Below are 12,837 nucleotides of genomic sequence, written 5' to 3'. Positions count from 1 at the left end.
AGTGTAAGGGGATAAAGAATAAGTACATAAGGATATATGAATGAGTGATGGTACAGAGCAGCATAGGCAAGATACAGTAGATGGTATCGAGTACAGTATGTACATATGAGATGAGTATGTAAACAAAGTGGCATAGTTAAAGTGGCTAGTGATACATGTATTACATAAGGATGCAGTCGATGATATAGAGTACAGTATATACGTATGCATATGAGATGAATAATGTAGGGTAAGTAACATTATATAAGGTAGCATTGTTTAAAGTGGCTAGTGATATATTTACATCATTTCCCATCAATTCCCATTATTAAAGTGGCTGGAGTTGAGTCAGTGTCAGTGTGTTGGCAGCAGCCACTCAATGTTAGTGGTGGCTGTTTAACAGTCTGATGGCCTTGAGATAGAAGCTGTTTTTCAGTCTCTCGGTCCCAGCTTTGATGCACCTGTACTGACCTCGCCTTCTGGATGATAGCGGGGTGAACAGGCAGTGGCTCGGGTGGTTGATGTCCTTGATGATCTTTATGGCCTTCCTGTAACATCGGGTGGTGTAGGTGTCCTGGAGGGCAGGTAGTTTGCCCCCGGTGATGCGTTGTGCAGACCTCACTACCCTCTGGAGAGCCTTACGGTTGAGGGCGGAGCAGTTGCCATACCAGGCGGTGATACAGCCCGCCAGGATGCTCTCGATTGTGCATCTGTAGAAGTTTGTGAGTGCTTTTGGTGACAAGCCGAATTTCTTCAGCCTCCTGAGGTTGAAGAGGCGCTGCTGCGCCTTCTTCACGATGCTGTCTGTGTGAGTGGACCAATTCAGTTTGTCTGTGATGTGTATGCCGAGGAACTTAAAACTTGCTACCCTCTCCACTACTGTTCCATCGATGTGGATAGGGGGGTGTTCCTTCTGCTGTTTCCTGAAGTCCACAATCATCTCCTTAGTTTTGTTGACGTTGAGTGTGAGGTTATTTTCCTGACACCACACACCGAGGGCCCTCACCTCCTCCCTGTAGGCCGTCTCGTCGTTGTTGGTAATCAAGCCTACCACTGTTGTGTCGTCCGCAAACTTGATGATTGAGTTGGAGGCGTGCGTGGCCACGCAGTCGTGGGTGAACAGGGAGTACAGGAGAGGGCTCAGAACGCACCCTTGTGGGGCCCCAGTGTTGAGGATCAGCGGGGAGGAGATGTTGTTGCCTACCCTCACCACCTGGGGGCGGCAATTAACAACGGTGTGTGTAGTCAGTAATCAGTAGTGTAAGTGAGTGGTTGCGTGCGTTAATGTGATAATGAGGGGTGTTGAAAGGTGCCAAAGCAAACAAACAAAACGGCCACAAAATGCCACAACCAAAATCTAACAGTGTGTCTGCATGGAGAGCGTCTCCTCAATGAATGTGGAAGAGGTGTATTTATCCCGGGACACAACCGAGCCCAGGTGTCCCATTTTGCTGACGACTCTCCCGGCTCCGCCCACCGACATCCTATTAAAAGAAACGAGAGCAAAGAGACAGAATTCGGCAGACAGAATGGGGGGTCGTCACAAATGAGACATGGCAATCTGCACAAAGGCAAAAAGGACATTTTTAAACAATGGATGAGCTTTTCTTAGTAATCTACTTGAGAACCATTTAGGGTTCAAGTAAAACTTTTGAATAAGTGAAGCTTTTGGAGAGGTTTAGTGCTTTTATATATAATCATCTCAACCCACCCAATTCATATTCATTATATAAATAGGCACATTTTATTTAGTCTGCTTTAGCATCCCAAATAAAGCGAAATATTTTTTGCTCATATGATTTGAAAAACGAATCATCAGGAGTAGGCAGCGTCATAAGTAAGTGAGTAAACTGAGATATGACTAAGGAGTTAAACAGGGAAATTGTTCCATAAATAGACAGGTAATTACCTCTCCATGGTTGCTGGATCTTGTCTATTTTTACAAGTTTTCAATTGAAATTCATTGTGGAGAGCTTATTTTTATATTTTGTGATATGAATACCCAGTATGTCTACTTCACTATCAGCCCATTTTATAGGTAAACTGCAGGGGAATGTAAAAGTTGTATTTTTTTAAAGATTCAATACATAATATTGTACACTTATCATAATTTGGTTTTAGTACAGAAAAAGAGTACAGAAAAGTTATCTAGCTCTTCAATGAGACATTGCAGGGATCTAGCTTGCGGACTTAATATAAAACTTGAGTCATTGGCATACATGGACACCTTTGGGTTTAAGCCTTGGATTTCTAATCCTCTAATGTTGTTATTGGATCTGATTTCAATAGCTAGCATTTCGATGGCCATAACAAATAGATATGGTGACAGCGTACACCCTTTTTTAACTCCTCTTGACAATTCAAAACTCTAAGAAGTAGCCGTTATTTACTATTTTACACTTGCAGTTGCTACACATTATTTTTACCCATTTTATAAGAGAATGACCAAAATTGAAAAAATCCAGGCATTTATAAATAAATCCAGTCTTTATCAAATAACTTTTCAAAATCCTCTATAAATACTATCCCTGGCTTTTGTTTCATGATGTTCTATTATTTCTAGTAGTTGTCGTATTGTATGTATTGTCCATGTAGAAAACCTGTCTGATCAGGATGAACAATACTTGGTAAAACCATTTTAATTCTGAGTGCTATGCATTTCACTAGTATTTTTGCATCACAACATTGAAGTGTCAGGGGCCTCCAGTTTTTTAGATAGACTGGGTCTTGTTTTAATAATAGAGAAATCAGACCTTCCGGCTGAGTACCTGACAGACTACCATTTCTATAGGAGTAGTTAAAAATCGAACAATGGTGCTATTAGTATATAAAAAAAAACACATGATATACTTCTACCGGTATGCCATCAAGCCCTGGGGTTTTCCAAGACTGAAAGGATTTAATAGCCTCAAAGTTCTCCCTCTGTAATTTGGCCTTCGCACTGATCTTTCTGTACATTTGTTCATTTTCCATTTTTTAAAATATTATTTGGAAAGAATTCCTTACCATAATCTTCATTCAGTGGGATAGGGTGGGACGGAAAAGAGAACATCTGCCTAAAATAATTAGCTTCCTCTTTTAAAATATAATTCGGAGAATCATATATGACTTCGTCTTCAGTAACGAGTTTCTGAAAATTATTTTTGTTAGCGTTCCTGTATTGGAGATTCAGGAAGAATTTTGTGCATTTTTCTCCATATTCCATCCAGTTTGCTTTATTTTTGTAATAGATCACATTAGATCAATCTTGAATAAGGTTCTCAAGTTCTTTTTGTTTTTCCCCTAACTTATTTTGTATCTCTGTACTATTGCTTTTATTGCTATCTACCTGAACTTTTAGTTCATGGAATTCCCTTGTCTTGTTTCTTTAGACAGAAACCTCTTATTTTTATTTATGAATATTGAATTGAATGACCTCTGAATGTACATTTAAAAGGTATCCCAAACAATAAGGGGAGTTGCTGAACCTATATTATACTAGAATTTTTTTTGGTTATAAATGATTTTGTCTTAGTTAAAAATAAGTTGTCCTCCAGTAAACTTTGATTAAATTTCCAATATCCCCGTCCACATGGAAAATTATGGGAATGTTATGTGAATGCCAATTAGATGATCCAATCGCATTCTGTCTCCTATTAAAACTTTTTAAACCTTTGATGAAAGAGACAAAGTAGTCAGGATGACTAGCTTGATTAAGTCTCCTCCATGTATATCTCACTAGGTCAGGGTTTTTAGTCTCCAAATATCCACTATTTCTAATGAGCCCATAATATTTGTGATTTCCTTAAGGGCACGGTGATGGTAGTTTGTAGAGTGATTACCTTTACGGTCCATTGAGGTACTTAACACTGTGTTATAGTCTCCTACCATAATGATTAGATAATTTATTGCCTGTAAGTTCAATAAATTGGTATTAATGTTTTCGAAGAAGTATGGATCCTCCTGATTTGGACCATATAGATTAATGAGCCAAATCTCTTTTTTGTCCACTTTCATATTCAAAAGGATCCACCTTCCTTGCGAATGATTCCCGACTATTTGCACATTCAGATTGAAATGTTTGTTAATTAATATTATCACACCCTTCAACTTCCTTTGTCCATGACAGAAAATTATTTCACCACCCCATTCCTTTTTCCACGCAACTTCATCTAAGGATGTAGAGTGAGTTTCCTGTAAACAGTATATGTTATATTCCTTTTCTTTTAGCCATGTAAAGACTGATCTATTTTTAATAATCTGCTAAACTATTACAATTATAACTGGCTATACTTATTTCACCTCTTACCATAACTAGATACTATTCTCAGTCTAAATTGACCATAATTAGTGCTTGTAAAGTTACTGCCATCAAAGGTATTATGACGGTCAAAAGTAGAGCTTTCAAATGTCTGATATTTAGAATTCAAGAAATAGGTTCTAGCAATATTTATTTTATTCCCTTGCCTGTTTGCCTGTGAGCCAATGCCACAGATGTTAGAAAATTGAAACAAGATATTATGTGTGTAGTAAATCTGAGTAGGTTGATGTGTATGATATTGGATGTAATTTATGATGTGTGTACAATGTCTGTATAAGACTATAATGTGTGAAGTCCAAATAAATAATAACTCTGCCAATTTGCATGATTGAGTGTCTGTGTGTAACATGTAGTGTGTATAGCCTTAATATTAATTATGATAATTGTAATCCATATCATATCACCATCATAGTTGCATCATAATTACCTTTAACATAATTGAAAAACACATCCCAGCATTTCCATAGCAATTGACATCTCTTTCATGATCATGTGAAACCTTGCATTACTCTAGAGATGGCTTCACTACAAATGTATTTTGTATAATATGTTATTATTCCTCAATGCCCCAATTCTGATATCTTCACCTTGCTTGTTGTAAACATATATAAACTTGTAGACAAATACATTAAAAAGATATACAAACAATAAACACATTAAATTATAAAACAGTTTGAAAAGAGGGAGAAAAGAGAAAAGAGAGGATGAGAAGTGAGCGAGATTGGGTGTGTATGTGTGTATAAATCCATATGTGTAAGCGAGCATGTAATTGAGTACGTGTGTGTTCATATCCACTTCATAATGTTCAGATATTTTTACAGTTCCCATACCTTCTTTTCTTTCGTAACCTGAAGTCCCTGTAGAATTTAGTACAGCCATGGTGTTATGGAGCTGTCTCGGAATAGCTGTCCATCTATAAAGAGTTTGTCCATAATGATAAAGACACACTTACCCTTCTTCCTTTGTTGTTTTTATACTGGATACAGTCTCTTACGACATTCGTTTATTCGTTTACCTTGGAAATTGGTCATTGAGACCGAATTTGGTCCCTTTAAGCTCCCTTCCCTTGCTTTTGATCAGCTCCTTTTGTTGGTAGTGCTCAAATTATGCGATGATCGGTCGGGGACCCTTGTCTTGTCGCTCTGAGCTCCAAGTCTGTGTACTCGGTGGAAAGCCACCTTGTTTACAGTCTCTATAGGAAGTTTCAAGGCAGATTGCATGAATTCTCTGGATTATTGGATGGGTCCTCAGGAATCCTAGAAAAAAAATGATTTTCACGCATGCCACGACTTTGTTTGTCTAGTAGCGACTCCATCACCCTGTTTTCCCTGAATAGACCATCCTTGTTGGAATCGTGGATTTTTAACCTTGGCTGTGAGTGTCTTTCTCTTTGGAGCGTGATAATTTCACTCTGGCTGAACTCCAAACTCCCCCTCAGCCCTGCTACCTCTTCACACAACTTTTCCAGGGTTGCATGGATTCCAGCCAGAGCACTAGCCTCTATTTCAACGGTAAGCAAATCGTCCGTGTCTGTAGATGAATCTGTTTTTCTTTTCTTTGTGTTATTTTGTGAGGTAGTCAGATCTTTCCATGATGGAGTATGTTGTTCCTCTATAGCGTAAAGCTGTTGGTAATCGTTGATTTCCCTCAGGATCTCCTTAATATCCAGGTTGGCTCTTTACTGCAACCAGTTGTTTTACAAAAAGATAAGTCTTCCCCCCAACGACGACAGGTGTCTGTAGTACAGCCACCTAGCACTCGCGGAACACACGCAAAAAAAAAGGAACACAAACTTGCAGTCCCAGCCTTAACGGCTAACCGCATCGTGGAATCCTTAGCAACAAAACTTTAGTTCTGGTTAAAATTGATTTAATTAAAATGTTTTAACATAAACAACAAACCGAGTGTAGACAGTACAATGTTCTGTTGCGCGCTCTGATGACGTATCTGATTACGAACAGTGCTGTTCCTATTTTCCTGTCCCTTAATTGTTTGAAACATGGACGTTTTGTCATATTATGAGGTATGTCTTACCTTGATTTAAAGTAACACTGCCAAAATACAACATATAAACAGGTAGTCAATTATTTTATAACAACTTCATCATATTCTCCAGTTCTATTGGTTTTCTTTCTTTCATTGTCTAGCAGCCAAGGCATTATCCTTGTCATATTAGCAACCCATGATAGTTGTTGCATCTTTAGAGCTCCCCTCTTTTTACATTTCTAAACAAACCATCTGTCCATCAAATCGCTTGCATGTGCAGTGCACATATTAGAAAGGTGTTTTCCCGCAAATTGCATTTTTGAACATTCGCACTTAGGCCTAATGCCGTGTGCACATTGCTGCACCTAAAATGTGAAGCAACAATAGTTTATCAACATTTTATGCTAAACATTCTGATCTGTTCCATCAGCCTTATTGATGCAGCGTATACCTCCACTGCACTACTTTGATACGCATCGTGGGGATTAAGAAGCGAGTATACTCAATGCACACTGAAAAATAAGTGTGTATAACTGCATATACCCTACACTACTGCAAAGGACGGACTTTTGCCCAAATAAGAAAAGACCAGAGAGAACTAGACAAATCAAGACAAACCACTTCCGTTTAACACTGAAAAGAAAGGATCTCATTGGTTGCCGTCAAAGCTCAAAGGGTGTGGCTAAATTAAAAAGGTACGCTGTTCTTTGAAATACAGTACTGCTTCTTATAATACATGTAAAATCTGCTATGATCAGTATCTTTCAAGCTGCGAGCAATTTGTTTAGAAAGAACAGTGTGTTAACAAGTATAGAGTAGAAAATTATAGAACAACTTTATTCCATCATCACCTCAGCAAGGTACATTTTCAACTGTTCTTGTTTTAGCCTAGCTTTATGGTCTCTCTCTAAAAACATGTATTTACGCAAGCCTGTTTCAAATGACAAGTTAACAAAGGGTTAATAAGGGGTATGTGGTTAATTACCCTCTTACCCCAAGACACTTCACAATATAACCATGTCAGCTAAAGAATGGTTTCCTGACATCCCCTGTGTACATCTCAAGCCACACTGCTACGATTTCTCCCCATTGTGGACACTCCTATGTCTGATGAGGTTACTCCGGAAGGGGAAGCTCTTGTAACATAGTTTGCACTTGAAAGGCCTCTCCTTGGTGTGAACGGTCTGATGCTCCTTCAAATAGTTTGCCCTAGTAAAGTGCTTCCCACATGTGGCGCAGCTGTACGGCTTGTCGCAGTCAGTCCTAATATTCGGCCTCCCACGTTGTGACCCAATGACACCAGAGGAGGTAGAAGCAGGAGTTTTTGAACTCCCTCCTTGACCACTTGCCATTGTTTGGGTGTTGCTGGGATTGTGTGCTATGTTATAGGCTAAATACTTCTCGTGGTGAATGCCCATCCTGACCCGGTCTGTATTGGTGGGGTAACCCCGAGGTAACTGAGGAAGGCTAGACCCAGGCCCAGGATTTCTATGAACCCAGTCACTAGGCATTAGACAAGACCCTGAAGGAGAAGACAAACTTGCTGATAGACTACCACCAGGGGGGTCTCCCACCAGTCTCTGTGAAGACTGAAGCCCAGGGTGACCTGCTCTGTTCATCATGGATACTGTGGTGTTTTTATCATAGGAACAGGAGGGTCTATCTCTATCAGCCCCAGGCCCTGCTTCATCACTGCACTGAGACTGTGAAGAGAAGGGTCTGGGCTGCAGACTGGATCCCTGACTGGAGCCTCCGTCTCTCTGATGACCACCAGGACTGAGGTTGTTCAGTCCACCTGTCCACTGGTTGTGTTCTGTGTGGTGGTGGAGTCTCTGTCCCTCGCGGTTCGGTTCTGGTTCTGACTCGGGGAGGAAGAGCGACGGCTCCTGATCCAGGATCCTGATCAGGGGCCAGGTTTTGTGACACGCCGCTTCAGAGGTCCAGTCTCTCCCGCCAGCAACACTGGATATCAGCAGGTCCTCATGGACTGCAGACTGTAAACACAAATTGTACAGAAGAGCAAATAAAGGTTATATAAAAGAAACTCTTTATTGTAGACACAGAAACATGACATGATATTACAAAATGTTAACCACAGTCAAGCCCATCTCTAAACACTGTGATTCAAGTACCCAACAATATGGAGCCATTGGAGTTTATTATAAAAAATTGCCATATTAAGTATAATGGAAACTCAGTCCCTGCAATGATTCACAAATAACCAAGTCAGTCAACACATTGTTAACTTTGACCATTTTGTTGAAATTAAATACAAAACACTCACATAAGTACTTTGCATGTGTGGGATGCGTCTAGTGCCGTAGTGTAGTGGTAGTTAGTGATTGCCGCCTGCCTGCTTGTTGCTTGCTACTTTATGCTTTCAGCTACTGCCGCTGGCTAACCCCAAGCAACTATGTGTAGCAAAAGGAGGAGCCATGTACAGTGCATTCAAAAAGTATTCAGACCCCTTTCCTTTCTCCACATTTTGTTATTTTACAGCCTTATTTTAAATGGATGAAATAAATAAAAGTCCTCATCAGTCTATACACACTACGCCATGATGACAAAGCCAAAACAGATTTCTAGAAATGTTTGCAGATTTATAAAAAACAAAAACAGAAATCCCTTATTTACATAAGTATTCAGACCATTTGCTATGGCACTCAAAATTGAGCTCAGTGGCATCCTCTTTCCATTGATCATCCATGAGATGTTTCTACAACTTGATTTGAGTCCATCTGTGGTAAATTCAATTGCTCGGACATGATTTGGAAAGGCACACATCTGTCTATATAAGGTCCCACAGTTGACAGGGCATGTCAGAACAAAAAACAAGCCATGAGGTCGAAGAAATTCTCCATAAAGCTCCGAAACAGGATTGTGTCGAGGCACAGATCTGGGGAAGGGTGCTCAAAAAATGTCTGCAGCATTGAAGGTCCCCAAGAACACAGTGGCCTCCATCATTCTTAAATAGAAGAAGTTTGGCACCACCAAGACGCTTCCTAGAGCTGGCCGACCTGCCAAACTGAGCAATCGGGGGAGAAGGGCCTTGGTCAGGGACGTGGCCAAGAACCTGATGGTCACTCTGACAGAGCTCCAGAGTTCCTGTGTGGAGAACCTTCCAGAAGGACAACCATCTCTGCAGCACTCCACCAATCAGGCCTTTATGGTAGAGTGGTCAGATGGAAGCTACTCCTCAGTAAAAGGCACATGACAGCCCGCTTGGAGTTTTCCAAAAGGCACCTAAAGGACTCTCCGGTGTGATGAAACCAAGATTGAAATCTTTGGTCTGAATGCCAAGTGTCACGTCTGGAGGAAACCTGGCACCATCCCTACGTTGAACCATGATGGTAGCAGCGTCATGTTGTGGGGATGCTTTTCAGCGGCAGGGACTGGGAGACTGGTCAGGATCGAGGAAAAGATGAACGGAGCAAAGTACAGAGAGATCCTTGATGAAAACCTGTTCCAGAGCGCTCAGGACCTCAGACTGGGGCGAAGGTTCACCTTCCAACAGGACAACGACCCTAAGCACACAGCAAAGACAACGCAGGAGTGGATTCGGGACAAGTCTCTGAATGTCCTTGAGGGGCCCAGCCAGAGCCCAGACTTGAACCCGGTCAAACATCTCTGGAGAGTCCTGAAAATAACTGTGCAGACAACTCTGGGTGCTAGCTTTGGACGCAGTGGAGGAATGGCGAAGGGACAGGGAGAGATGTTCACTGGCAGTCATAGCCACGAACCTGTATGTTGGCGGTCCAGGATATTGGACACTCATCTTTGTAACCAGGACAGAGAAAATGTTCAGCAGCACCTTGGATATCTGAGCAGCCCTTTTTAGGACAGCACTGTTCAACCTAACCTAGGGAAGGGGCTAGAAAAGGTGCCTTAGAAATTGCCTGCCCTACTGAATCTGGCCAGCTTACTGTGGCTGGCAGATCATCCCCAAATGGTAGAAACACAAGCAATGGGCCTCCAGAGTGGCGCAGAGTCCAGACTCTGTCGCAGCTGGCCGCAACCGGGAGACGCATGGGGCGGCGCACAATTGGCCCAGCATCATCCGGGTTAGGAGTGGGTTTGGACAGCAGGGATGTCCTTGTCTCATTGTGCACTAGAGACTGCTGTGGCAGGCCTGGTGCAATGCAAGCTGATACGGTTGCCAGGTGTATGTTTCCTCCGACACACTTGTGCACCTGGCTTCCGGGTTAACTGGGCATTGTGTCAAGAAGCAGTGCGGCTTGATTGGATTGTGTTTTGGAGTACGCACGGCTCTCGACCGTCGCCTCTCCCGAGTCTGTATGGACTGAAACTACCAATTGGATAACACAAAATTGGGGAGAAAAGGGGGTTTAAAAAAATATAAAAAATAAACAAGCAATAAAAACAAATAAGGAAAACCAGTTGAACCGGACAAAAAGCAGCTCGTAATAAGTGCTTGGAACATTAGAACAATAAATGAACAAAAACTCTGTCACACATCGCGAGAGAAGAACTCTCTTGCTGTCCAGAGAACTGAGCAGATGTAAGATCGACATAGCAGCTCTGAGTGAAACAAGGTAAGCTGACGATGGCACCATCACTGAATGTTTTTCTGGAAAGGGATACCAAACGGTGAAGACTAAATACAGGGGTTGGGACGTGCCATAAGAACCAACCTTCACAGGCACCTGCAAGACTTACCCTCCAGAATAAATGAGAGGCTAATGAAAATCAGGATTCCTCAACAAGACCAGGCATGCTACAATAATCAGTGCCAATGCACCTACATTACCAAGCCCTGCCAATGTGAAAGAGCAGTTCTACTCATCCAACAACTCCCTGGAGTGACAAACTAATCATTGCTGGAGACCTCAATGCCAGGGTGGGCAAAGAGAGCACCAACTGGCAAGGAGTGATTAGCAAAGATGGAGTGGGAACCATGAATGGAAATGGGCTCCTACTCCTGAGCAAATGCTCAGAGCATAGCCTCGCCATCATAAACACCATCGTTGGGCAAACAGACAAGTACAAAACTACATGAATGCACCCAAGATCCAAGCACTGGCACCTGATGGATTATATCATTGTGCGACAGACCAACATTAAAGATGTCAAGATTACAACAACCATGCGTGGTGAAGAGTGCTGCACATAGAATGGTGAGAGTGATCCTTGGTATACACATCGTGCCAAACCACCCAAGGCGGCACATAAAAATCTACACCCTCCCCAGGGAAGCTGCAAGAAGCTCAGTTGCAAGGCAGCTTGGATACTCAACATGCAATCTACATCAACCCCACGGATACCCCTTCGGGAAAATGGGAGGAGTTCAAAGAGACTGTACAGGAATCAGCAACAAAACTCCTTGGCACTAAAAAGAGAACCCACCAAGACTGGTTCGATGACAAAGATGACGAAATCACGATGCTCCTGAAGGAAAAGAACGCTGCATTGTCTTTACAAAACAACCCCCAATCTGCCTCCTAGAGAAACAAGTTCAAACACTTGCAGCAAAGACTGCAGAAACAGCTCTGATCGATGCAAGATCAATGGTGGATGGGACTAGCAGAATGCACACAAATGTATGCAGACACACACTGCACAAAACAGTTATTTGAATGCCTCAAAACCATCTAGGGACCGGTGAAGTCTTGCACATCACCTCAGATCAGCAGATGGCAAAACCCTCCTCAGAGACGAAACAAGTATTGCAGAGAGGTGTGTGGAACACTTAAGCAATCTCCTGAACAGACCATCCACTGTCAACCCCACAACCATAAACCTGATGCCCCAAAAGGCCATCCAACATCACCTGGACGAACCACCTATACTTGAGGAAACTGAAAAAGCTATCCCCATGGTATCGAGTCATTCTGAGTCATCCTCAATAAGTGAACCTCTCAGAAGACAACCTCCCAGAAGCGCAATGTGGATTCAGGCCTGGTCACAGTGGACATGATATTTATCATCAGGCAAATACAAGAAAAATGTATTGAGCAAAAGACCTCTACTACATGTTCATAAATCTCACCCAAGGCTTTTGACACGGTGAACAGAGGGATTATGGAAGATCCTCCACAAATTTGTCTGCCCGCAAAAACTAGTCAACATTATCCATGTACTACATGACGATGCAAGGCCAGATCCACTGTGGTGGTGATATCTCTGAAGCTTTTCCCATCTCCAATGGCTTCAAGCAAGGATTTATCTTGAGCCTGATGCTGTTCAACTTCTTTTACTCTTGTCCTAAATCTCGCCACGAAGGACCTTAACAAAGGAATCTACATCAGATACAGGGATGATGGTTCAATCTACAACCTGTGCAGGCTAAGAGCAAAGACCAAACCACAAGAACCCTCTATGCTGATAACTGTGCCCTACTTGCACACACAGAGGCAGACCTCCAGTATTTATCAGACAACTTTGATAAAGCTTGGGAAAAAACTGGAATCATCAACCATCACCCCTGTCCAACCCAGTGGTCTCCAGCATCCACCTAAGTGGAACCGAGCTCCAGAATGTCGCCCACTTCACATATCTGGGGAGCACCATCTCCAAGGACGGCTCACTTGACCAAGAAATAACTAGCAGAATTC

At 42.1% G+C, this 12,837-nt stretch overlaps 1 protein-coding gene across 2 annotated transcripts in view; it reads right to left on the bottom strand.

The window, feature by feature from the left end:
* Window positions 1-7,076: 7,076 nt before the first annotated feature.
* Window positions 7,077-12,837, bottom strand: part of LOC121841779 — a 53,425-nt gene continuing 47,664 nt past the window's right edge. For both annotated transcript variants that reach the window (XM_042311884.1, XM_042311885.1), the window contains one exon: window positions 7,077-8,259. In XM_042311884.1, coding sequence (XP_042167818.1) covers window positions 7,339-8,259 — 921 coding nt within the window. In that variant the 3' untranslated portion in view covers window positions 7,077-7,338. The remainder of the gene's footprint in view (window positions 8,260-12,837) is intronic.

This window comes from Oncorhynchus tshawytscha, linkage group LG34, assembly GCF_018296145.1.
Source record: "Oncorhynchus tshawytscha isolate Ot180627B linkage group LG34, Otsh_v2.0, whole genome shotgun sequence".
NCBI lineage: Eukaryota > Metazoa > Chordata > Actinopteri > Salmoniformes > Salmonidae > Oncorhynchus > Oncorhynchus tshawytscha.
Note: the sequence above shows the minus strand (reverse complement) of the source record. Positions and strands in the feature narration are given on the sequence as shown.